Source organism: Puntigrus tetrazona, chromosome 24 (assembly GCF_018831695.1).
Source record: "Puntigrus tetrazona isolate hp1 chromosome 24, ASM1883169v1, whole genome shotgun sequence".
Taxonomy (NCBI): Eukaryota; Metazoa; Chordata; class Actinopteri; order Cypriniformes; family Cyprinidae; genus Puntigrus; species Puntigrus tetrazona.
The window spans coordinates 16,596,891-16,624,340 of NC_056722.1; the positions used below are offsets into that span (position 1 = coordinate 16,596,891).

General features: G+C 34.6%; 1 protein-coding gene across 1 annotated transcript in view; it reads right to left on the reverse strand.

Moving 5' to 3' along the window:
* Nucleotides 1-27,450, reverse strand: part of cntnap2a (contactin associated protein 2a) — a 294,840-nt gene that overhangs the window by 135,469 nt on the left and 131,921 nt on the right. The window contains exons 4-8 of the mRNA XM_043226988.1: nucleotides 22,290-22,437; nucleotides 17,130-17,333; nucleotides 15,812-15,996; nucleotides 12,878-13,021; nucleotides 11,049-11,307 (exon numbers count right to left, since the gene is read on the reverse strand). Of these exons, the coding sequence (XP_043082923.1) occupies nucleotides 11,049-11,307; nucleotides 12,878-13,021; nucleotides 15,812-15,996; nucleotides 17,130-17,333; nucleotides 22,290-22,437 (940 nt within the window). The remainder of the gene's footprint in view (nucleotides 1-11,048; nucleotides 11,308-12,877; nucleotides 13,022-15,811; nucleotides 15,997-17,129; nucleotides 17,334-22,289; nucleotides 22,438-27,450) is intronic.

The window sequence follows — 27,450 nt, forward strand, 5'->3', positions numbered from 1 at the left end:
GGACAGGGTTTTCTGCCATTTACTAGTATGCCATCTATCAGTTTCCCTCAAACTCTGTACATGTGGTTGCGTAGGTGTATGAAGCAAACCGAGTAGCAGGCATGCCTGTCACGAGCTTCTCTGTGGGACAGTTGGACAAACAGATGGCTTTTGTGTACAAGATAAATTATGTTAAGTGCCCCGATATGACAACCCACATCAAATGAGTGTCAGTGACGTCTCAGATTTGAGTGTACAAAGCTGATGAGATTAAAGTGTGATGTAAAGTGTTATGTCTGATTATTCTGAGAAGCTCTGAAAAAAAACAGCCTTTTAAAGCTGGTTTAGTTTTTATATATCCAGTAAAACAGTTAAGTTACCAGCATAAGTAGTTTCATGTGGGTCAAACAGTTCTATCTTCAGCAATAACCAACTTAGATCAGTAACAGACTAAAATTAGTCAAATAGTTTAAACTGAGGTAATATATATTTCAGTACACAAAAAAGCAAAAAAGCACAATCCATGTATTCTGATACACTAACAAATGACTGATTCAGAGATTCAAATTACATCATTCAAGAGACTCACCAACTCAGAAGTTACTGACAAAACACAAATCCTAAATAAATATTTATAATGAGAGCTAAAGAAAGTGGCAGACCTAAATCTGACCTAAAACAAGCCAAATTAAGAGACGCCTAATAAATGAAAGCATTTTACGTTTTTGGAACATTTTAATTGTAAATTTAACTTGAATCCATAAAGCCAAAAATGTTGTTACTGTATTCTTCTGGTGCTTTTTTACGGAATATTTTTAGAGTATATATATATATATATATATATATATATATATATATATATATATATATATATATATATATATATATATTCACTGTATATATAGTACTTTTCCAGCAAACCAAAAACTCAGTGCACTCATAACACGTTCACATGCTCTCTAATTAGGTCAGAAAGGTGGATCATGGGGCACAGTCTTGATGTTCAACTTCACAAAATCACTATGTCAAGCCTTTTTGCAGCTTTCCTAATTACACTACATCAGTGTGAGAGAGCAGCACCCCTGCATGTCCTCACGAGAGATCCTGCAGTCGTTACCCACCGTCATGGATTAATTAACACAATGTGGGTCCCTTGAACTCTGACAGATCAACCTACAGTCATTACTTTCCACCTGCTTAATCAGCTTTCCCATGATGACCTTCAACTCCTCAGGATCACACACATACAACTGCTTTCTCTCTTCCAACATGATTGAACTCCACTGAAAGAATAATAGACAACACCGGCCAAACAGATTTTGATAAATATCTGGTGGATTCCAGCCGCACAAGACCATTAAAGTGTGAATGACATTTGAAGGACTCTGTGCCCTTTAAAAAGCAGGTGCATCCTCACATGGGGTTCAAAGGTAGAGATGCAATTACAGGGATGCACAGCCTCCAGCTCTATTTGTCATCATGGTAAGTCTGATATTTGAGTACGGGCTGCGAAAGGCTCTCTGCAACTCAAGCCAAGAAGCCCCAGATGCAATAATGTCATCAAAAAGGATTGCTGGGAAAGTTTCCGCTTCCTCACTACTCAGAGGTTCACAGACACCAAGCCATGATTAATGTTAGGCTTTGCCAGGAAAGAGTGCTCTTGGGAGAGCAGGAACTTCAAGCTTCAGCTTTTCCATGAATATGTTTTTGATAGCAGAGTGTCTGAAATTGTCTTAGAAGCTCCTTTTTTAAACATGAGAGAAGAGAGAGGTGCTGAAATATGTATCATGCCTCCTCTGTCCACCACACAGAAGAATATTAATGACTTATCCGAGGGAGGTCTTGCTTATGTGACCAATCCAGATTTTCTATGAATGTCACAGGCAAAATCTTTGGAGGAAGTTCAGTAAAAATAAGTGATGCACCAATTTTGCACAGTGTCTGATTCACTGATGGAAATCGCAATGGAAAGTGCACACAAATTGCGCTTTCAAATTAAATTTAAATAACGAGTCTTGTGAATAAGCTGCAATATATTAAGCCAAAATTATGGAGGCATGTTTGTGCCAAAAATAAAGACAATTGCCTAACTTCAATACACAGCGCAATATCATCACATTTAGTTCCTGGTTAAACTACTTTGTGGGTGGCTAATAAATAAGACATTTTTCTGCACCAAAACAATACAGCGGTTTAATGAAACTGTCTTCTTTTCTTGTGATGTATTATGTATTATGTGTTATGTATATATATATATATACCAGACTATTCAAAAGTTTTGGTTTGGGGTTGGTATGTTTTTTCAATGTTTTTTTGCTTATGGTCACCACAGGCGAATTTTTCATAGAAGTTTTATTTTTTTGTGATAAATATAAATTTTTAATCAATTTAATACATATATTTCTAAATAAAAGTTTTTTTTTTTTTTTCAAACAACATATAAAGGTTAAACTTAATAGAATAATTGCTTGTAACTTGGTATGACTCCAAAAAAGCCTTTTTATTGATAACTTTGGTAAAACCCTACCACTAAGTGGGCATACAAATTGTCTGTTTTGACAATGCAGTGGTTATTTTAAGTGAAAACCTGCTGATATTTGTCTAAGCAGAGTTTAGGACCACATCCTGTTTAATTCATACCTCTAGGCTGACCTGGCACAAAGCTACAGTTGGCTTTGTGTCTTGGATTTGGCCTGTTGTAGAGTCCATTTCTTGAGGCACAGCCTGTGGGCTCCGGGGGACGGAGCTCAGACTCGCCATTATTGTTTGCAGAGGCTTTTGTGAGTGATGTGAAATACACATGACCACCCGACGGCCTTCACACATTCATCCTCAAGGAAACAAATATACTTCTAGCCATTGCTATCAAATTCCTTCAGTTGCTGCATACGGACTGAGCAAAAGTCATTTATGTAAATATCTCCCTCGCTCTATATAATAACACACCATACCTCCATTTTTCTTTTCTTAACATAAATAGAAAAAGGAAAAAAAAGTTGATGTTAAGTAAGTGAAAGAGCAACACGATCTCACTCCCAACTTGCCGCTTGGTCATGACCCTTTGGCCTCAGTTTTTGAAGCACAGGGTACCCCTTTAGTGTCATGCTGATGTAAAGGGCATCAATTGTTTTCAATGATTTGTCTTAATTTAATGATTGATCTGCATGTGTTTGTAAAAAAACAAAAATACCAAAAACAGTCATCATTAGTTGTTGAACTCCAGTAAGTAGGGTATTTTATTCACTTTAAATAAAGTGATTCTCTTTAATGTAGCTGATGCTGATTCATTAATAATTTAGTTGTGGCAAAAATGCTGATTACCGATGTAATTTTCCACGCATCTGCTATGTTTGCGATATCTTATTTATCTTTACAAATAGCTTGTTGCATAGTGCACCGCATGGACTGGGACAATGTTAACATTAGCCACCCATCCTTGACATTCAGGTCAAGTCGAATTTGAGACCTTTTTGACCACAAAAGGTGCACAGCTTTCATATAAGTGGAAAAAGTTGTTTCCTCAGCATCTCTTTATGGGGTGCACGCATGGTGGATACGCTAAACATTTAGTTTATTAACTCTCAGAGTTCCATAAAACTGGCAACAGATTAAATTTTTTAGTTTTTACAGCAGTTACTATAAATTGATTTTTTTAATAATTTAATTTGTTACAAAACATTATTTATTTTATATATCTTTTTCACAATAACAGTTGTGTTTAAATTTTGTTGTATGTTGATGGCTTGACTGTATACAGCATAACAAACATTGCAATAAATAGTTTTGAAGAATCGTTTTGAAGAATCTGACCGTATTATTTGTGTCCCCTTCAAAAATTGCTCATGAGATTTGTGACATTTATGTTTATTGTCCCCCTCACTGTTAAATGAAATTTACACCTATGCTCAAAAACCAACCCTTTTGCCTCTTAAGATTTGGAATATGAATCCTTTTTTAATAAATAATGATGGTAGTTGTATCTGCCTGTTATATCTTAGCATATTGCGCCAAAGTTTTCATATTTAAAAGCAGCTGGCAATTCTGATGGGGTACCCTGTGCATCAGAAAGTGATGCAAAAGGGTCCTGACCAAACAGCATTTGATGAGTTGGAAAAAGAGACATAAAATGGGTGATAAAGGAACATGTATATGCCAACAACATTGGATATTTCAGCAGAAGCCTGCAGTGCGGGATAAACCTGATATTCTCGGCTCCCAGTCACCTCCACATATCACATTGATTTTTGAAGCCATCGTCATAGCCCTGAAGGGGACAGGAAAATGAGAGAGAGGAACTCTGCTTATTTCTGACTGATAAAACTTGACCAAAGAGCTGGCTCTGAAGTACACTAACCTCCTGTTTTCCTCTGGAAAATGGTCACGGTTAAGGAAGGTTCACGGGTCAAGGCTTTGAGCTTTTCAAAGGAGTGTTTTTTCATCTTGGCAAAAGGATGGCCTGCAGTGTTTAACTAGACACTAAGCTATAAAACAGAGGACGCTGTAACGGACACTACCAGAGTAAGAGGGGCTAAGATAACAGAGCTCTCACACAGGCATTATTGAAAATAGGCAAAGTCATGGACATAAGATATCTATTATCTGATCTAACTGTAAATTATGGATGAGCTAAAGACATAATAGCATTGTTCCAATACCAATGCCTCGCTTTCTACTGTCTAGGCATCCTAACCATTAAATCCTAAAAGTGACTGGTTAAGAATCTTTATATATGTAGCCTCAATTATTGTAATTAGTGTAATTATAATAATAAAGTATGATTATTATATTCATATATACAAAAATATACATGAACACAATATATAACGCCAACAGCATGTTATTTATGATAATATAGTAAACATTTTTAAAATTAATATTATTATTTATTAAAATAAAGAATAATATGCATTAGGCTCCCTCCCCCTCTATCCAACACTATCTACAAGTGTTTTTACCCAGAAAAGCCTTTACTTCGGGAAGCAAACCGATGATGTCTTAAAATGCTGCCTTTGTAGGCATCTCACTGAGATTTTGGAACAGAGAAAATGACTCCCTTTGTTGAAAAAGGCTGTGTGAGACATCTGTTCATTTTGGCTAAAGAGGAAGGAAGGCAAACAGGAAGAAGTAGTCTGAAAGCAAAGAAGCTGTTAAAGAACGATTCAGAGCAGCTTTTGAGACCCACTGTGAACAAACATCCCTGAAAGATCAATGGATTACTGCATAACATCCATCAAGATCGTTGACTAACTCGAAATTCAGAGCATGAGAGTATACAGGAAATTAACATCGCATCCTCTCTGAACAGTGTAAGGAATGGCAGCCTCACATCTATTCTGTCATCTATGGACAAATACCTCCAGCTTTACGAAATGGAGACGCTGTTGACACAATACAAATCTGCTAGAAAGCAGGTGTTCAAAAGTCTTTAGAAAATGAAATAAAAACCCGTCCGTGTGTCAAGTCTGCCATACCATGAGCAAACGGATAATACACAAGGTTTTCTATTTATGCACAATTTTTAATAATTGTTTTAGCCAATCTTTTTTCTGTTTTATGAAGAAAGTCTGATTAATATCAGTCCACATTATGCTCTAAAACCTACAGTTCAGTAAAAAAAAAGGGTAAAATTCAATTCAATTAATTTAATTGACTGCCCAAGCAAAAATGTAAGAACACACATATAGATAAACATATAAGAACAAGCCATGATATTTACATTTAATATGCTTTCAAGGTAAGGAAAGCAGTTAAGATGCATAACGTTTTCTGGTTACTGAGTTAAAATACATTTAATATCAACAACTGACTTTTGAGACTTACCTTAAAGAATTAGTTCACCCAAAAAAGAAAAATCTGTGTCGCAAATTATTATCACTCCAGTCTTCAGTGTCACATTATCCTACAGAAATCTTTCTAATATGCTGATTTGGTGCTCAAGAAACATCTCTTATTATTATTATCAACCCTAAAATTAGTTGCTTTTTTGGAAAAAAATGATTTCTTTAGATTCTTTGATAAAAAAAAGTCCAAAAGAACAGCAGTTATTTGAAATAGAGAGCTTTTCTAACAATGTAAAAGTCTTTTTTAATCAATTGTAGGCATTTATGCTGAATAAAAGTATTTATAAAAAAAAAATGTATCTCAAACTTTTGAAAATGTTTACAAAGTGTAATTTCTATGCTGAACACCTAAATTCTGTGGAATGTACCTAAATATGATAATACCTGAACTGATGGTAATATATTCTTCCTAAAATCCGCACAACCCTCCTTCATCCCACTGTGATAATAAATAGCAAGTAATAAACCCAAATGTCCATTCACCCTAACTTTCTTGGTGGAGCTGAAAGTTCAATATTGAATAGGAATACACTGCAATAATGGAGATCCCCCAAGGGAATCATAGGGCAAACACTATACCTTACTATGATTATAATGTTATATTGTCCCAGTTTATGAGCTTGCTAAATTGCCTTCCGCCTGGATTGAAAAGTCTCTCAAATTACCTCGGTGGGGCAAATATTTAAGACCGAAGCACAAAGTCAACCCAAATTCATAAGCGCTAGAGGGCTTCATAAATTTCAAAGAAAACAGATTCACTTAAACAAGCGGGATCAATATGTGATAGAATACTAGAGAGAGACGAGAGGAGAGAGGCAATTGGCAGCTCTTTCAGTCCTCTGAGATCACATGCCTTGAAGGTATTAGACCTTGGCTGGAGACACAGGAAGAGCCACAGCTGAATGCATATAAGCAGCAAAACAAACGCCACCGAGCATAACAATTTGATTATTTTTTTTTTCTAAATTATCCCATTAACACAATAGAACAGGTCTGTGATCGGCGCGATTCATCAAACTGTCAGCGACATGACTTGTCAGTGTTTGTTCTTACAGGCTTACATTTCATGAGTGGAAAATCACTGGCAATTTTCAGTCGCCCTGTCAATTTTGGTTGTAATTGAACATGCAAGCAATGCTCCGAATACCTATTAGGTTTTTCTTAGAGGGTATAACGGCACTAACGATTAAAAGGAAAACAAATGTGTAAAGGAACCCTATTTTAAACCACGCCACTGACACGTAATGCCAAAGATTTAACATCTGTTTCCAGACAGTATCATTACAATGATTAACAATTTCACTGCAAACAGCGGCGTTTGACTAGCTTTAACTGGGTCCATTAGTAAATAAGCAAACAAAAGCAAACATATTTCCACTCGATTCCTCATGCTTAATTAGAAAACATCTCAAAAGTTGGATCATTCTCTTGACAACTGCGCACTTGATTACCATGGCAACAACCTTGCTATATCACCACCTAATTATGACTAATTATCTGTTACTGAGGGAAGTAATCAGCACTTGCCATTGGCTCCCGAGAGATGATGATTAAATGCTGAAAAACACTGAGGAACTTACCAGCACAAGATGTTGTTACGATCATGATGATTCTCAATTGAACCAAAAATTGGAGTTTTCACATTATCGGCTATTAATGAGAGATTCGATTCAAAGAAAACACTGTCAGACATGTTTTGTATGAATCATCTTTAATCATTTGGATTTAGCGAAAGAAGTTCTAATCCCTAACATGGTAGCATTCCCTCCCGTTACAAATGGATTCGCCACACTGAGTCATTCATGACATGTCAATTAACTTAACGTGACGGCCGTTAATCTTCAGAGCTTAAAGAAAAAGATGATGAAAACTCCTTTCAATGCATTTAAATCAGTAGGCTGAAAATGCATAAATTGCTGAAATAATAAGTAAAAGTAAGAAGATGGCAATTACGCAAGCCTCCCCTCTGGAATTTGACTTAACTACAGCCTATTAGCAAGACTACACTCATTTCTGGCACTATCAGACTCCTCGTCCACATTTCTAAAGCCAATTTGCAGCTCAAGACAAGCAGAATGGACCTTTAACCTGGACAAGAAAGGGATGGAGCCAGAAGGCAAACAAGCTGAGCTGCAAAAGAAAAAAAAATATTCATTCAGTAGAGATGAAAGTTTACTGTATGGCCCTACTAACCTGTTTGATGTCTGGATCAGTCGCCTATCCTACATCATTACGGGAAGGATAGTTTTACATTCAGCAGAACTTGAGATTTTAAATTGAGCAAGAACAAAATAAAACAAAACTGAAAAACATAATGGTCGACGGCAGAATAACACTCTAAAATTCTGCAATACGTATTTAATTTGAATCCTAAACCAATCACTACTTTTAGTAAATCACAAACATAGAGCACAATCAAACTAATTATTCTTATTAACTGTTCTTTTTTTAGTAAATCACAAACATACAGTGCAATCACTGTAGTATGATTCCCAATTAAATGACTCTTATGAGTCGGCTCTTCCTATATAGAATCAGAAACCATAAGGGTGCAATCGATGTCGTCCAATTCCTAAACGAATCACTTTTATAAATGTTTCCTTTAGTAAATCAAAAACACTGACCACAAAGAGTGTATTTTTATGAAAGAATTACTCTTATGAATAGTTATTGTTAGTGAATTCTTTATTGAACACAAAAACATCCAGTGCAACCAGTACCACCTAACACCTGTATGAATGGCTGTAATGAGTCAGTGAATCAAACATATATCTCCTACAACAAACTGCAACATAACTGCAACATAGTTAAAGATACATATTGTAATTGTTGTCAACAATATTTTATTTCTGTTTTATTTTATTTTATTTTATTTTTATTTTATGTCTCTTCTAAAGTTAAGGACAATTACTGGATTGTGATCATTCTGCCTCTAAAAACAAGCAATTGTTTTTTTTTAAAAAAGCATAGATAAACCTTTTGCAAGAATTAAAAAAAAATGTTATTAAAGCATCTTGTTATTTGCCAAAAAGCTGCACCTCCCAATAATTAAAAAAATCTTAAAAGAACTGTATCATTAAGTATCATTAAGTAACCAGAATTACTGGCTGCCTTACAACTGGCAGTAGATAGAAAATGATCAGGTGTTGTAGAATTTGACGCTATAAGGATTAGCAATTCATCGCATAAACCTTATCAGCCATTTATGAAGGCAGATTGATCATGAATGCTCTCAATTCAGCATCTATACCCCAGAACTAAAGTATTCAAGAAGCATGACTAAGGCAATCATTTATTAATTTGTCAAGGTAATACTTCTTCAGCTAACGATTCTCTGCAGATGGAGGGGGAAAAAAAGTCAAAGCTCTTAAAACCAGACTCTATTTGCATTCTAATACCCCATGTCAGATTAACAAGAAAACCCCTGCCATGCAACCACACGTATAAACCTGCCTAATGTTCTATCGACAAATATATTAGGTTTCAAAGATGGAGTTTTAAAGGATTTGAGAGGCTTTCATAGAAAATGAAGAACATGTGCATGTGTTTTATTGATATTTGATGAAAAATGTGAAAATCAAATAATTCCAAGAGGGGGGAAAAATCATATATTCAGGCAACAAATGAATAAAATTCAGTCATCCTGATTTATAGAGCTATGGTTTACTCTGTGGTACAGGAGAACAATACGTCCATTGATAAAGTCTACAATTGATCCAGTAAATCCAATAACATGCTGAAGTCTGAAACTGGATCGAAATTTCATATCCTGAAGACCTATTAGCTCGGGTCAGATCACAACAATGATCTCATAGCCATCACTGAGGACTTACTATGCATGAAACTCCATCAAGATATTACTTGACTTTTCCATGCTGGAGTTCAATGTGGAGTCAATTTGCTTTTCTTAAAAGAGATAAAGGATTCCATAGGGGTGAAGCCCAATTAGCCTTGAGGTTAACAATGTAAGAATAACTACCCTTTCTCCTAATGGCCTATTAGCACAGGAGTTTGGTGAGTGTGTCCAGAATGTCTATAGGTGTCTTTGGGCTAATAGTCTCCTTCAGACTGACAAAGACACTTCTAATGTCAACAAAAACGGACAATTCCATTAAGATGAAGACTTGCCTCTTTAATATCTCAGTTGTTTGATTTGTAAACAGTGGTAAAATTTAAATATACGTTTATTTCTCAGTCAGTTCTTCTGAGACTGGGATTATGTTATTCACATGCATTGCAATATACTTTAAGAAAGATGCAGAGACAATACTTTTAGGTAACTAAAATTTTGTCTATTTACAGCACTTTATTAATTGACAGCAAAATTGACCAGCTTAGTTTTATTCAGTTTTAGTATTTTTTATATTTAAAAAAAAAATGTTATCAAATATTTCTATGGAAGCATGTTTCTAGCACTGAATAAAAATAAAAAGGTCATTGACTCTCTCAATTCTGACCTTTTTTTTCTAATAATTGCGTAATACAAACTTACATTTCTAACCATTTTTCTCAGAATTATGAGATAAAAACTCTCAGTTTGTAAGAAATAAAGTCAGAATTGCATAAAAAGTTGTATCGGTATATAGATTTATATCACAAATGGCCTTCCATAGATTTCAGAGGCTGTTCCTTTGAACATTTTATTCATCATATATTAAAAAAGAATCTTAAAAAACATTTATGACAGTTTCCACAAAAATATTAAGCAATTGTTTTAACATTTGAGGGATCGTCTGACACTGAAGACTAAAGTAATATGCTGAAGATCTATATACCTATCTCTGTCTGTATATATAATTAATAAATGAGATTTACCCAAATGTAGTGCTCTACACACATTTTGTGTGCAAAAGTGCATTGCCAGAAAAACAAGAGATGTTTATCTTCAATAATCGTTAATCAAATATATAATAACTTCATCCTTCTCTGAAACAACTCTTTCTTGTTTAAAAAAAAAAATGGTGAATTAAAATACTGGTTTAAGCTATAAAACAGAAACCTGAGTGTTAAAGATTAACTCTGGGACATGACGCAATACCATATTGCTAAAACTGCTGCGATTGATCATACAGTATTTAAACTTATAACACTGAACATTAAGTAAATTATCAAGTAGGTGCTGCTATGCTAGAAAAACAACACAGTTTTTAAAAAAAGAGGCTGATGAAACTTTATGAGATCTCTATGTAACAGCCATCGAGTCTATGTGGGGGAAGAATGTCAGCTCACCTGATGCAATGTCCACGCGCATGTTTTTCTGCTGAGTGACGTTAATGTGTGCTGTGACTTTTCCATCGTTTAGAGCCAATTCCAGCATTCCATCTGCCAAGGAGCTGAACAGGAGCAGGCCGCTGGGGTTCCAGGTACGGAACTGGAATCCCACAGACACCATATTGTGGTCCCTCCTTCCTGGCAGCTGCAGAAAGCTGGTGCCGTTGAAGAAGACGGGGAACGTGTGCGTGTCCACGCAGGAGAACGTCAGGTTGCGCTAAAAATGAGGCAGGAAAGACTTTACGTACCGCTGTTAAATATACGTGAGATGGTTAAACACCTACTTATGAATTAACAAATTCACAGCTGAAAACCATAGCAGCTAAAACCAGACCAGTTTTATGTTTTGCAAAACAGATCTCTGCACAGCAATAAGTTTGATGTAGCACACTGCATATTGTATTTCTCAGATGCAACATCTTTAATAAAAAGCTGTGAAATAAAGTGACTCGAAAATAAATCTGCGTTTGAAATGTTTAAGGACCTTTCATGTGGAACATGGGCTTAAAGAAAGATCTCTAAAAGTGCTGCTACAGCATGTTCCCAACCGAGCCGTCGTTTTCCGAACCTTAAGCTGAAAAAAGGGGCCGCATGGAAGCAACGATGAAGGTTTTTATTCATAACTCTCTAGCTCTACGTCCTTCTAAATGGTAATTTCGAGGCACCGAATGCACTTCAGACTTATTTCAAATATGGAGAACTTAATCAGTCTCATCACAATGAAATAGAAAAGTGCACTCAGCCTTCCTCGGCGCTTCATAACAGAACCTCCGCCCATGTGATGTGTTTTATCAACCTTGAACATAATCCTTCAGACATGAATAATAATTCAGAGCCTGTCTATGGTGGACACATGTCAAATTTGAAAAAAGGAGGAGAATCGGGCTATTTTCTCGCTATTAAAGAGATAGTTCAACCAAGAAATGAAAATTCTGACAATCATCTGCTCATCTGGTTCCGAACCTGACTTGCTTTTTTTCTGTGGAACACAAAAGAAGACATTTTCAAAACTGTTTTTGATTTTTGCACAATGAAAGTCAGTGATGTTTTGGCCCTCAGTGACATTTACTGACTTTTAAATATCTTCTTTTGTGAAAAATAAATAAAGTCATGCAGACATTGAACAACACGACGGTGAGTAAACGATGATAGAACTTTCATTTTAGATTCGATTTTGTGCAGCGTAAGCTTGATTGGTTTATTTGTCAAAAACTAAATCTCTGGAACAAAAACATGAATCTAATTCAGCCATATTTCCATGTAACATAATTCTTGTCTGATGTTCTGTGACATGATGTGCTAGTGTAACTGTACGGCAGAGATAAGATTGTAATTTTCATCAGAAAAACACATTGTGTCTCTTCATGTTTGTGGTTCCATTAATGAACCACAGAACACTGAAATGCTTATCAGATATTATGTGCAATTATTGCATTCTCCGTATTATCACAGGCAGTGGAAATTAGATTATTATCAGTGCTGACACCAGTCATCAAATCTGTGTAGATGATTAACATTCCCATCAGCATGTTGAAACAAATGAAACGGATCCATACAGCATAGATATGAGCTCCATCAATATCACGTCTGAACCGCTCTACATTCTGAAGAGTCAACCTTGCGCACTTCTTCATGGTCATACACCTCCACAAAACCCTCCAGGCAAAAACAACCCACCCAAACCTGTTAAATATGCACAGAACTGTCATGAACGGTAAAGTTATGCACTCAAACTCTGATTAGTCAAATATGGTTTGTGGAGTTGATTGAAAAGGGAACAGACTTACGAAACTAGACGTGTCCAGTTTTTTTCTTCTGGCCAGGTCAGTGATGTTCTCTCCATTGTAGTTGATGCTTTCCATGCAACCTTTGAAGTTTCTTCTACCTCCTGAGACTGGCTTCCCGGAATATGGCATTCCTCCAAAAGTCAGCTACATGGAAAAATTCAGACATAAGTCAGAAAAACTGTATCAAAGCATTGCAATCCACCAAGTGTAACACAACAATATATACAGTGTGTGTGTGTATATATATATATATATATATATATATATATATATATATATATATATATATATATATATATATATATATATATGCCTCCTTCAGTAGTAAACTTTGCACAATATTTTTATCATTAGAAATGCATATAAGAGCTGTTTAATGTAATGGTTTTTGCATGTGATAGTACATTGTGGTTAAAGTGAATTTTATGTCAAAGCAAAATAAGACAGGTCTGTATATATAGTCAAATTATTCAGCAAAAGATTAGGCTTTTTTTCTTTCCCGCAAATGGTTGATATCCAATAAATGGATAAAATATGTATGCATAATTTTAAATGATCATTAATAAATTAATAAAAATAAAAGTTTTTAAGTTTTCACAAATAAATATTTTGCTTGCTAGTTCATGAAAATGCAAATAATGTCCAGCAAAATAAGATTTCATTTCTGCATTCATATTTTTTTCCATTTAAGTTTATATTTTTATATTGCCATATTTACCAATGATCCAGCTTAATAACCACTTTTTTCCACATTTCTATCGTCCTGTTTTTAAATTCCACTTATAGTACATTTGTACATTTGATTGAAATAGGACCTTGAAATATAATTAAGAATATTATTATTATCTTTCAGCCAGAACATAACAGTTGAACTTGCAACAGTGGAGTAAAATTATACTAAATCTGGCTTTTGAAAGATGCTTAGAAAGTACTATTATTCAAACTATTTCAAACAGAACCCAGAAAGAAGCACTAGTGCTTCAACAAAATAGTCGATAAATGCAATTGTTTGTAAATGCAGTCTGCGCTCCAGCAGAAAACGACTCACCGGTTTGGATCCGTTCTCAGCTCAATTAATCAGACACTTTCACTTTAATTGGGGTCAATTTGTCTTAGACCAACTGAGCTGTAACCAGCTCTGTAGCATCCAACAGTGCCAGGAGCGTCTGTGCTCAATTGAATAGATAAGCATTTGCTCTCAGACCATATTCTTTATGTCGCTGAAAATCTATTTACTATACATTCCTCTACAGCCCTTGCTAATATGCATTATTTCTGTTTAATATCATTAATATCCTGCTCCTTGCTATTTGTGTGGATTAATCCTGCATGCGCAGAAAAGCGGATTTTAAACGTTTCATGCTGAAAAGGATTGACAAGGGATAAAACATCCACTGCAAACAAACTTTATCACTGAGTGAACCTTCCTGAGACAAAATGTCTCAGTGTGACTCCACAGCTTTTTATCAAGCCTGAGCTTGAGATCTTCGGATTGGGTGACAGCTGCAGTGTGACCAGAATCCTACAGAAATCCTCGAGATTTTGGAGATAATTAAAGAATTTCTATTTTTGGGTCTGTGTGGAAATGAGAAAAAATCCAGCTGATGTAAAACTTGACTTACACATATGTTGCATTTTGGAGCTGGCGTCTAAAACCAGGATATTTAACAAGCTTAAAGAGAAGTTCTAATGAAACCTAGGCATTCATTAATTCATTAATTAATATTCTGTCTACCTGCTCTCATGGATTAAACTGGGTGAACTTTTTAGCGAAACACGTTAACAAAGTGTAATTTTCGCACAATTACTTGAAGAATATCATGCTATGACTTCAAAACAATATTAATATACTGACAGATTTGAATCCTACGGCTTTTGAACATTAGCATCAGATATATCCAGGTTCATATCTATGGGTTTTCATAGATGCTAGGCTTGTTCGGTAGCATACGGAGCTTCGGTTTGAATCCTATGTATCTACGATCCGACAAAACAGTGTAACAGTTACAAATCTGTGTAAAAGGAAGTTGAAATGGCACGGTTGCATCAACAAATGCTTTTTTTTCTATCAGTTTCGCATTTGTTAACACTAATGGGTAGGTTTAGGGTTGGATTTGGTGTAGGGCATATTTCCAACATGACAGAGCGTTAACTTTTAGAGTCTCTGGATATTTGAATTCTTATCCGCTACAATACGTACCTAAAGCAACATAATAAAAACACAGCAATAGCAAGATTTTCCCTGAATAATGTCAATATATTGGTCATTTTAGGTCAGTTTTTTTACTTTAACTATATGTGAAATAACATAGTTGTACCCCTAACATAGTTACAATCCTCAAAAATGTGTTTTTTTGTGTTCCCTGAAAGAAACAAAAAGTTAGGTTTGGTAAAGCTTGTTCAGTTTAAGTGAACAATACTTTCATCAGTAGTACCTATTTAGCCACAATCACAAAATGTGTTATTTTGGTTTAAATATGAATTTACGCTTCTCACAGTATTTTTTTATTTTTCATCTTTGTGAGCTAAATCTTTTTTAAGGATACTTAAATACAGCCATAGTTTATTTTAAGGTCTCATTCGAACAAACCATTAACTATCATTTTGACTCAATGAACTCTAATTTGCTGTTTATTAATAGTTAGTCAGGTAGTTGTTAAGTTTAGGTATTGGACAGGATTAGGGATGTAGTATACAGTCATGCAGAAAATGTGCTTTATAAGTAATAATAAATAGTCAAAATGGTAATAATAAGCATACGCAACTACAGTACTTAGTGTTGAGAATCGGTCTCTATACTAAAGTTTTACCTTAAGTACTTTTTATTAAAATAACCTGTTATGGGTTGTAACATTTTGAGTTTCAGCATTCCATAATGCACCTGCTTGTTAAATGAAGTTCAAAGCAATAAATCATTCACTTTCTCAGTCGTACCTCATAGTCCAGGTCAAGGTGGTCAAACTCCCCATTGGTGCGGAAGTGCTGAGTATGCTGATCAAGGGTAAAATTGACATTTCTCCTGTAGCGCTCAATTACTACAGAATGCCAATGATGATCGTCCAGCAGACTGCCGCTAGTCACAGATGTATGGCCCAGGATGGAGCCGTACTGATTACTTCCTACAGTTTATTAGACATAGGAGACCATCGTTAATATCAAACACACAATATCTTCACCTTCACTGCAGAATAATTGATGGAAGGAAGTTTTGAACTCGTCTTCGCAAGGCATATGAGATGTTTATGTCCTTATGATATACAAGATAATGGGTTTTGTATTTTACAGTCTATGAGTATTTCTTTTCCCTCTGGCTAGGTTTTTCTGCAATGCGGATTCATGAGATATTAAAGGGATAGTTCACGCAGATGAAAACTCACCCTAATGTTCCAAACTTCTTATTCTTTGAAAAAATCAACGGACACCTGTGAAGTTATGGACCCTATTAACTTATATAGACAAAAACTATTGAAATATTTTTCTAATAATCTTTTGAGCTCTACAATTGGAGACATCTTGTATGCTTATTTATTTTATAAATGAAGTATTGTGAAATATTATTACAACTCAAAATAGCATATTTTAATATATTTAGAAATCTGCAGAACTTTCAGCAGTCATTATTTCTTCATTACTTCACTGTCACACGATCCTTTAGAAACCATTCTAATATGCTGATTTGATGCTTAAGAAATTTATCATATCATAAATACTATCAGCTCGGAAAACCAATATTCTGCTTAATATATGTGGAAATTGTGCTACATATTTTTTTTCAGGATTCTCTGATGAATAGAAAGTTTAAAACAGCAGCTTTTAGTTGAAATATATCTAATTTGTAACACAAAAAAATAACATGAATGTCTTATATTTATTTTTGATCAAATAAATGCATCCTTGCTGAATAAACATTAATGTATAATTTAAATGCATAACGTATAATATAAATAAAGTAAATAAAGTAAAAACAAATAAAGTAAATAAAAGTAAAAATTATTACTGATAATTTTTTAATTACATGTAGGTAAGTAAAAACTGACATAATTATTTATTTATTATTTCTCTGAGTGAACTATCCTTTTAAATACATATAATTTAATTATTTATTTTTTCAAAGAGTCTTGGAGGATCAAACAATCAGTTAAATATCAGAAATTAGCATGCATAAAATCTATACCAAAATTTACCCCAAAGGTACACACAAGCTCACCATCATAAACACAGCAGATATTATAGGCCTCTATAACAGATTTACCGAGGTTTATCTGCAGCAGTAGCCGGCCTCTCCTCAACTCCAAGGTAATGTAGTCACCCTGTTGCCCCTCTCCGTGCAGAATCACCCCTTCGCTCTCTGATGTTTTAAACTTCAGGGCTATCACGTCCTTCAAAATCTTCATCTTCTTCATTTTGAAGCGGTAAGAGATCACCCCCTGCCCGTCAAAATTAATCACATCTGCCCCTGTTGATGGGAAGAAGAAAGACAGGAGGAGGAAAAGAGATTAGCACCTCTGAGGTGACTAGGTGTCATGCCCATTTTTGGCTAAATGATCGGTTGAGTGACTGCTCTATAGATTGCTTGGACGAAAGCATGGTGAAGTTCACAGATAAACTGCGGCTGGGATCAGGTGATAAACTACAGTGAGGAGGCAGAAAATTGCAGTGGGCTATTACCTGCTGACAAAGCCTTTCTGCTTATTGCGCAGTGGAGGAGGATTTTTGATCCCTGTCAAGGCTCGGAATGATGCATACCGGAAGTTATGAATGTAAATTCCTTTCGTGGCATCTCTCGCTCGCTCTCTTGGTTTCATCTCCTGCGCTGACACCATATAACCTTTGGATATATTACACAAGCTCACAGTGCCTGATGGCACTTGATTGCTTTGCAGACTGTCTTTATATCATACAGAAGTCGTGTAAAATCTGTGATCAGCATGAGAAGGTAATTATAAAAAGAGCTACAGCGACCTGAGAACAGAAAAATACAGACATCATCGTGTTCCCTTCCACCAATAAGATTGAAGAGGCATGTTTATTCACTTGCTTTATTGAGAGATTGATTAGAGTTTAATTAAAATGTAAATGATGGTGCTGATTTTGCGGTTAGCTTGTGACTGCAATAACTTAGGACTAAAAGGGTCATAAGAGGTCATAATATATATATATATATATATATATATATATATATATATATATATATATATATATATATATATATATATATATATATATATACACAGCGATATACACAAAAGTATATAAAAATTTTATTACATATGGCTGCTGAAAATTCAGCTTTGTCATCACATGTAGAAATTTTATACAATTCTGAAATACAGAAATGTTTCAGAATATTAACATAGTTTTACTGTATTATGATCAAATAAATAAAGAGATTGCCTTTAAAAAATTGTTTGGATCCCACTCTTTTGAATGAAATAAATCATAGCATTAATGCTTAATATATTTAGCAAGCTAAATATTGAATAATGTGCATATATTTGGGGTCAGTAAGATTTTTTTAAGAAACTAACATTTGTATTTAACAAGTACAAAAGCAACCAAACTTTTAAATTGTTTTACACTGTTACAAAAAAATATTTGCATAAATATGTAATTTTGGCAAAAGACAAAGAATTCTAATCAAAACATAAGGTGATGATCATGTTAATTGAAGATAATGATGGGGGAAATTGCACAAAAAATGACACTAAATAAGTGTTACTTTCAAATCACCCAATGAGTAAGATATTTCCATTATTTGAATAGATCAGTCATACCTAAGGCATGTAACATTAATTTGCATTTATCAGCTTCCATTAGCAGTGTAAATTGCAAAATGACGCAACAACTGTAATTGTTCTACATGGACAAAGCAGGTGAGAATATGGGTTCAGTGCAATCTGTCATGTACACAATCATCAGGGGATGCCTGTAGTATGTAGCATCTACTACGATTTTGTGTGTGTGCGTCTGTGGAGTACAGTCTGCGTGTGGAATTAATTCAATTCTCTCCATGCACCCTGCTGGGGACTGATTACTACACTAATGCATGAGTATGTGTGCTGTGTCTGGCCAGTTGCTCTTCCACTCCTCTTGTCTCTCTCTCTCTCCATTGCCAATCCCCTTCACCTCCATCACGAATGCATTCATCCGTTCTCACCCGATCAACAAGGTCAGACCACTGCATTCATTCTCATTCTGTGCTTCATCTCCACTGCAGGTCTTGCTTATCTAACTCCCATTCTTTCCCTCTATGCTTCCTGAGAAGGGCTATCTCTATTCCTTTACTGCACATCTTATTTATTTTCACTCAGCACTCAGTGCATTTCCGTGTCTGAAAAGAAACTGAGTGGTGGAAAAGGTCCCCAAAAAGTGCTTTTGTACTTATTAATATATTCAGGTTATATCCAGTAACTGGATTAAGAGGGTCAGAACTTGGTTTAGTAAGATAATTAGCTTGTTTAAACTGGTCTTCAGCTAGTGCAAGCTAGTTATTATTTGCTTTAATATGGTCATTGGCAGGTTTAAGATGGTTTTTTACCTATAGAGTAAGCTGGCTAATTTGACCATATAAAAAAAAAAAAATTTATTATGATTTTGTGGTAGGCGGTTCCAAGAAAATATACAAAAATAATACATACGGAGCATGATTCAGGTTTACAGTAAGAGTTATTTTTAAGTCAGATGGTATAATATGACCAACAAATGGTTTGAGATGGTTATTACCTTAGTAAGCTGGTTTATTATGACCATTAACTGGTTTAAGATTGTAATTAGTTGAATTCCTTAACAAAGACATTTCCACAGTTTCTAGATAGGGCTTGTTGCAGGTCCAGCAGTTCAACTCGATCCAGCTAATGATCATTTAGAAGAGGTAAAGGCAAGCTGCCATGTTCCAAAACACAACTAACCAATTTGATCCGGATCTTCCAGCAGGGGAGGGTACTGTTTTTGTTTATTTCACCCTATGCCCTCATAAACAAGCATTTGGAGATGGCGGGATGTCTTTATCGGCATCTGTGATCACCTGCATGAGATGATGAAGGAATATGAGCGGTTTCACCAGCAAAGAGCAAATGTGGATGAAACGCTTTCTGACAGGAAAATCAGTGCAGCCAAACCCCCCTTTGCCTCTCACGAGTAGGAAAACAGCTTGAGGAATGATACGTATCTAAAGCTACCAGGCTTCATTCATACCTGTCATAAACACAAACATTCAAAAGAGCCAGGCGTCAGATTTATTTACACTATCATTATTTCAAAGAAAGTATTAAAAAGAGGAAAAATCTTCCATGCTGCAGTTTTTTCCATCTCAAGAATTTTATTTTTCCTTAGTCAATAAATTAACAAATGAAAAGAAATTGATTGAGAATCATAGTTAAAAAAAAAAAGATAGCAAAGATGGTTCTTCTGGTCTGGGATTTAATGACAGATGATTACATCACTGTAATGAGAGAACTGTAATTCTTCTCAAACCAATTTATGGGGTGTTAATTGAAATGTGTTATCAAGATCAATTTGGCAACACTTAATATAATGAAAGTGATGAATTTGTCAAGGCTACATTCCATTTTAATAAAAACAGAGCATGTTGGTTCAAAGATAGCAATTTTTTGCCTTGCTAGAAATTACAATATAATAAAAGGTTGGTTTGAAATAAAAATGAAAAAAGAATACCAATGAACTGAAGCCGAATAATAACAATGCAATTAATTTACAGACATGACCTACAGGTGGCGCTCACTCTGAGAGCCATATTCAGATTTCAGGATGTTTTGACCTCACTGAAGACAGCTGCTCCGAAATCATCTGGAAAGCATTTCTGTTTAAATCCATGATTTGCAATGGCTGAAACCTTTCAAACAAATGAAAATCCAGCAAATCTGTCTCTGTAAAATGATTAAATAAAATAGCTTATCCTTTAACCACAACATCAGTGCTAAAAAAGATGATCTCACATGTGTAAATTTGGTGTTCAGTAAGTACTTTCTTGGTTTTACACGCACCTTGTTAGTTTTGTGAAGTTGCTGTACAATATCACGCAAATGTAACCAGTCAATTTAATTTAATTTGAATAACACTTGCCAAGTGAAAAAAAATAAAACTTTTGTCAACAAATTCAATCCCATTTTATATTAAGTGTCCCTAATACCTGTTTACTTACCAGCCTGTCCTCCAAAAAAAACGACCCCATAGGTTGTTTGTGCCAGTACCTTATACATCCTATATTTACAGTTAAATAATGACAGTGTCGTGTTGCATCTGTCATCATGTAATGACGTATGATTGTAATTGACATTTTAAATGCGTGTTTTGTTTAAATGCAGCGTGCGGACTGTTTTAATTACAGGTCTCACTGTAATTAAAACATATTTCAATGGGTGTAATTCCTACGAATGATCATACTTAACTCCACACTTAAACCAACCCATTAGAAAAATCCTGTAAAATCATCAATTATAACATATTTATGTATTATAAGCACGTATGTACTCGGGTTTCGATCTCATGCGCGCAATATCACGTCTCATCATATAACGTGATGCTCTACAGACAAAATAGTGTGTAGCGGTGGTTCAATTGTAGTATACGCTTTGATGGGTCATATTTCAGAGATTTGTGACACAGATGTATTGGTTGGAGGACATGTTGGTACTTACATAGTGGCTAGATGTGCACATAGTATGTAACCACAGTGTAAGTGCACACTGGTGCAGAGTAATTAATGTTATTAATGTCATATTATTAAGAAAACTATTCCTATACATTCACCATGTAATCACTCTAAAATATAAATTGTGGCAACTGTTCCAATTGATTTAATAACAGCTGATGTGAAATTTACACATTGAAAGGTTAAATGTAAAAAGACCTAGATATTTTTTTTTGGACTCAACTTCATATTTACCCCAAAATCATGCTGAAAATATTCTGTTTGATTTTACAGTGCACAGTATCAGTTCCTTCCTCACTTTTAGTAAACAGCAGGGTTTTATACTAGCAGACATCTGTGCAAAACATGAAAACTTGGATTTGTATGGGATGGATAGCCGACCTTGACTTTCAAAAAAAGTTGGGTCAGCCAATTTCTCTTAATTGTACCGGGATCTTCCCGAATACATATTGCCGTCTTGCACTGAATATTAATCACTCTTGTGATGCAAAAAAGCTTAGGACCAAGTTTCCTCAGCATGAAAAGAAACTCTGAATAGATAAAACTGTCTATTTTATACTGAGCTTAGCAAATGTTACAGCTATAATAAATATCAGGCTACATAATAAAAAAAACAACAACTAATAATAGTGCATCAGCGCTTAGCATCATGTAAATAACTTCCATAGGATGCCAGCTTTGCTGATATTTACTCTACTGGATGAAACTGATGTGAATTGTGAGAGTGCAGAGTCAACTTACAATACGGGCACCCGTAGATCTCGAACCTGAGGCCGATCCGTCCCTCTTCACTCCAGTCTAAAGGAATGATTCGCAAATAACGGGCCACAGTTGGGTTTTGCAGGTCATGTCGAACCACACTCTCTGTATTGGAGTTACCAGCAAATGCCTGCAAGATAGATGTGAAATAAGTTACTTCACATGTAGACCTAACACTATGGAAACCCATTTACGCCACTTAATAGAAAATAAGGAAATGTAGAGTAATAGTGAATTTTTTGTGCACATCTGCCAATTTTATATTCTGAGATATTCTAACATATAAAGATATTCTGACATATAAACTTACAATTGCACGAAAGTCACAACTGATGGATATAAATGTGTCATTTTTAATATCTCATAATTCTGTAAAAAGGCAGAATTGCTAGTCAATATCTTTATTCACAATTGCGACTTCATATTGTTCTCTGAATATGACTTTATATTTCACAATTTAGTTTTTTCAGTTTCAGTTTCACCATTCTGACATTTTTCTTATAATTGCGAGTTACTCCTCCCAATTCTGACTTTATCTTCAAACTGGAAGCTTATATCATGCATTCTGAGAAAAAGTCAGAATTGTAGGTTGTAAACCAAGTCAGAACTGTAAGATGCAAAGTCGCAATTACCCACTTTTTCATTTTTTTTTATTCACTTGCAGATACAGGTTTTCATACTGTAAAAACAACAAATTATATATATATATATATATATATATATATATATATATATATATATATATGATGATATGTATACCTATTTCACAAATAAAACTCTTTTATAAGCACTTCAATAACCATAAAACCACTTCCAACAGTTGCTTATTTTTTACAAAATAATTGTTAGTGTCGCTTTTTGCTTATAGTTTCTTCAGCGAAACACTCAAACAGTAGATTTGTGTCATATCTGGTCTAGTGTGGTCATGAAACTCTTTACTGTTCTGTGTCACCAGACAAAAAAAACCTGAAGCAACATGTATGTGGAATCAAGTTGCATGGTTCTGTGGTTCACGTTGACCCTACACAGCTTCTTGTGTCACGCAGAGCAAGAAATTGATGCAGTCGGCCATTGAATGGTGAGGAACTTCAGTCACCAGACAGACCATGTGGGATTGCCGATAAGGAGCTCAAGGCCACCAAACTGGAGTGATGCGGATTACAAAACTTGCACTTCCCCTCTAAGGAAACCACTATTATATGGACTTTATTGTACAACTGGGGATCTCTTGTCAGGAACATGCTGAACATGTCAATATTGGAGGCTCCATACAGTGGTCTGACTTTAATATTTGAAGTGCTGATTACTGTGCTCTGTAGTGGCCGACTAGGGAGCGTTCACTTCATTTTTCATTGCAAAGAGAGAAAAGTTGTTTTGTGAGGTTTCAGGCGACAGTGTTTTATAAGTGAACAGATGAACAGATAGTTCGAAAGAACATCATTTATTTTCAGCTATTTTTTTACTTTGTAGTAATCACATGATATTTTTCGTTTTTTAAATTACAATTTAACATATATTCAAATAGAGAATATGTGTTTTGAATTGCAATAGTACATATTAATTTTTTTAATGTTTATTTATTTATTTATTTGATCAAATAAATACAGAATTGGTGAACGTAAAAAACTGTTCAAAACTTTTGACCGGCAGCAAACTGACAATATTCATCTAATGCAAAAACGATAACAGACTGCCCCTGTGTCACTCTTTTTGCTCTCACTACATTTCGTCGCCCCCAAATGCAATAAATAAATAACTAACATCTTAAATATTCTCTGACCTATTTTTACTTCCATTGTGTTTAGAAAAGCTGATTAATCCGCATAAATCTGCATTACTTCAGCTGACAAAATCCAGCCTAAAAGTTCTGCTTTTATGACCAGAATGACTCAATTCCGCGGCAGTTAATTCCAGATCCAGACCTTAAACAGTCAGCGAGTGTGTAATTAGTTAGCCAAATGCGAAGTCACCCTGAGAGCTTTGCTGCCTGGCATGTTGTTTAATCAAGCACCTTCACAAAGGCCTGACGGAGATAGAGGCTGTCTTTCATTAGTGGAGTGTCCGGGTTTAGGCAGGAAGCCAGCTGTAACTATCATAAGCGGCACATTCACTGGTTTCCCATGGTATAATTAAAGTTGCTTTTACTTATTTTGTGTCAAAGCTCCTGGGTCTCTTCTTTCTTTAACAGCTTTGAACAGCCATCCTCTCTTCGCACATTTCTCACTCTGAGAATAGCAGAAAGACACCGTTGAACTTTTCTTTAGCAGAAATAAAAGCTGCCGTTCTAGAAAACAAACGTGCTGGAATCATTACAACAGCAAATTAAGTGAAGCGTACAAGAATAAAACAGGCTGACCTTATGACAATTAATCAGACACATTCGCTCTCTAACCATCATAACAAGAATAAAACATGTTGATGGTTGTTCAAGATCAAGGCTTTTCTTTATTTGTTAGATGTATGGGAGGGAGTTTTCATATAGCGCTTTTGTATCCTTCTTCCACGACAGTTTAATATATAGCTGCTGAATAATGGCGGATTTGTGGACGGCTGCCAAATATAACATTAAGGTCTTGAAGTTGTTGTCACTGTTACATTATGAAGCCATTCTTTTGTTATATCAAGAAATCTATTGATTTTGTAATATTTTACTTTAAGAGTACGGGGAAGCGGGAAATCTTTTCTGGTAACCTTTCCTACTGAAAATCATCAGAACAATCCATTAAAGCTAAGCACATGACCAAAGCAATCTGAGAAGGTCCTAAATCAAAATTATAGTGAATCACGCAGCTGTCACACATTGTGATCTAACGCATTAATCTGTTTGAAGTTCATATCACATTTTGAATGGCTAATTATTATGCAAATATAGGTGCAGACGTTGTAAATTAAATTCTGTAAAAGTCCACATTGAACTTACGTATAATACATACAATACACTGCAGTTTTATTGGAGCCATATATTTATGCATATTGATTTAATAATAATAACAACATCATCAATATTAATAACATTAATAATTATATAGATAGATAAACACATACATACATATTAGTGCTGGCTAGCAATCTTTATATGTGCATCTATGTCTATATCTATATATTAATCATGATTTATAGAATCCATGATTCATGGGCATATACTGTGTATATTTATGAAGTGTACATAAAGATACACACATACAATATATATTTAGAAAATATTTACATGTATATATTTATATTGATGTATTTTATTCGATATATAAATATATTTAATATCTAAATATAATATTTGTTCTTAAATATACACATGCATTGGCCTTACATAATATACACAATGCACACAGATATTAATAGTAATATACGATATATGGTCACAGATATAATCGATTAATTGTGAGTAATCATTACCCAACACTACAATATACACACACACACACACACACACACACACACACACACACACACACACACAGTATATAAATAAAAATGGTAAATAAATAAAATAAATTAATTGAAAAAGAATAATAAAATACTTTTGAAGTTGTCCAAAGCCAAGACTTTTACCTGATTTGAATTTAATTTGATTTTTGATTGTACTTATATATTTTATTTTATTTTTTTACTGTTTCTACTAGACAAAACTTTTGTTTCGCATGTATGTAGCACATTCATTCAACTTCTGATAAGGCCCATTTCCCCTTAATTCGTTTTCTTGCAATGCTGAGACCTTCAAGGTCTCCCAAATAATGACACACTGTGCAGCTCAATTCACCATTATATCCTTTCAAGATATCAGTGGCATTCAAAAAACTCATACACTGAGGTACTTTTGATCTTAATAAGCTGACTGGAATAAGGTTTAACAGGCCACTGCTCTGAATCTAATTGTAAGCAGTTGTGACAGACTGGATCAAACCCAGCTGAACTACAGCTATTGTGCAGATTAATCAGAGTCAGACACCTGATATATTTGCATACTTATAGTACCGTGGATTCTCTCAGGTTTTCCCTTTTTTATTTTAAATTTTTTAATTGTTTTGTTCTTGTTTCTTTGTAAAGGACGCTGTGAAACAAGTCTCTGTATGGTCTCTCTGTTTTAGAGTTTATTCTGTCTGCATAAGTAACAACATAATAAACAAACTGTAAGTTACCTTATGCATTATACTGTATACATTAAAAATATAAATGGCTTTACATCACACTGTATTTGATTTGTCTGTTACAGTATAAAAATTAAATATGTAACTGTAAAAATTAAATAAATATTTCATTTGACCTGTTTATTTACTTTTGGAAACAGCATAACAGCATTTAAATACCTATTTTTTCTTCTTTTTGTAATTAGCATTAGTTTACATTAGGGTGTTTTCTGCTGACATTTTCAATTATTTATTATGTTATGTTTATTGAATTACTTTAGTCTCCTACACACTATTTATATATACGTGTAGTGGCCATGTTGTATATCTTTCAAAGTAAATTTTCTAGATGTGTGTGTGGGTGTGTATCTTGGAATATAAATTAACATTAAATTGCTTGATGAAATACGTGATAGCAAATAGTAAAATATAAAGGCACCACTATGCCATTCCATAAAGCCAGAAACATTGTCATCATATTTTTATGGTGAATTTTTGTCATTGCACTTATTTTTTAAAAACATATTTTTCTTAGTCATTAATTCCATTTGAATCTTTTGTTTCCCCTGCAATGTCTACAAAATCAATTTCTTATTTAATTTCTGCTGCATTTTTGTTGACAATTCAGATTTTTGTTGTTCTACTTATATGCATATAATGTTATATGCATATACTACAAAATAAGCCAATACTTTTTTCTTTTGACCTTTCTAGTTTCTTTTTTTAATAATGTCACAATGTAGAAAGTGGTTACTATTGTTGGGCTTTCAGTGCCAATTTTCTACCCTGTCCAGCGCTAGCTCACTCTTGAGTCACTTTACTCTGCTTACACAGTGAAATGAGGAGACTAACGTATATCCACGTGTCAGTTTCTTCTTTTAACTCCACTCCCGAGTGAGTTTCTCATTGCTAAAGTGCCCCGATTCAGAGTGTCATTGAGTCGGCCGCCCCTGTCAGCCCTTCACACATATGCATACGGCTGGCATTTTGACTGATTCGACTGTGCTCTTGGTTTCGGA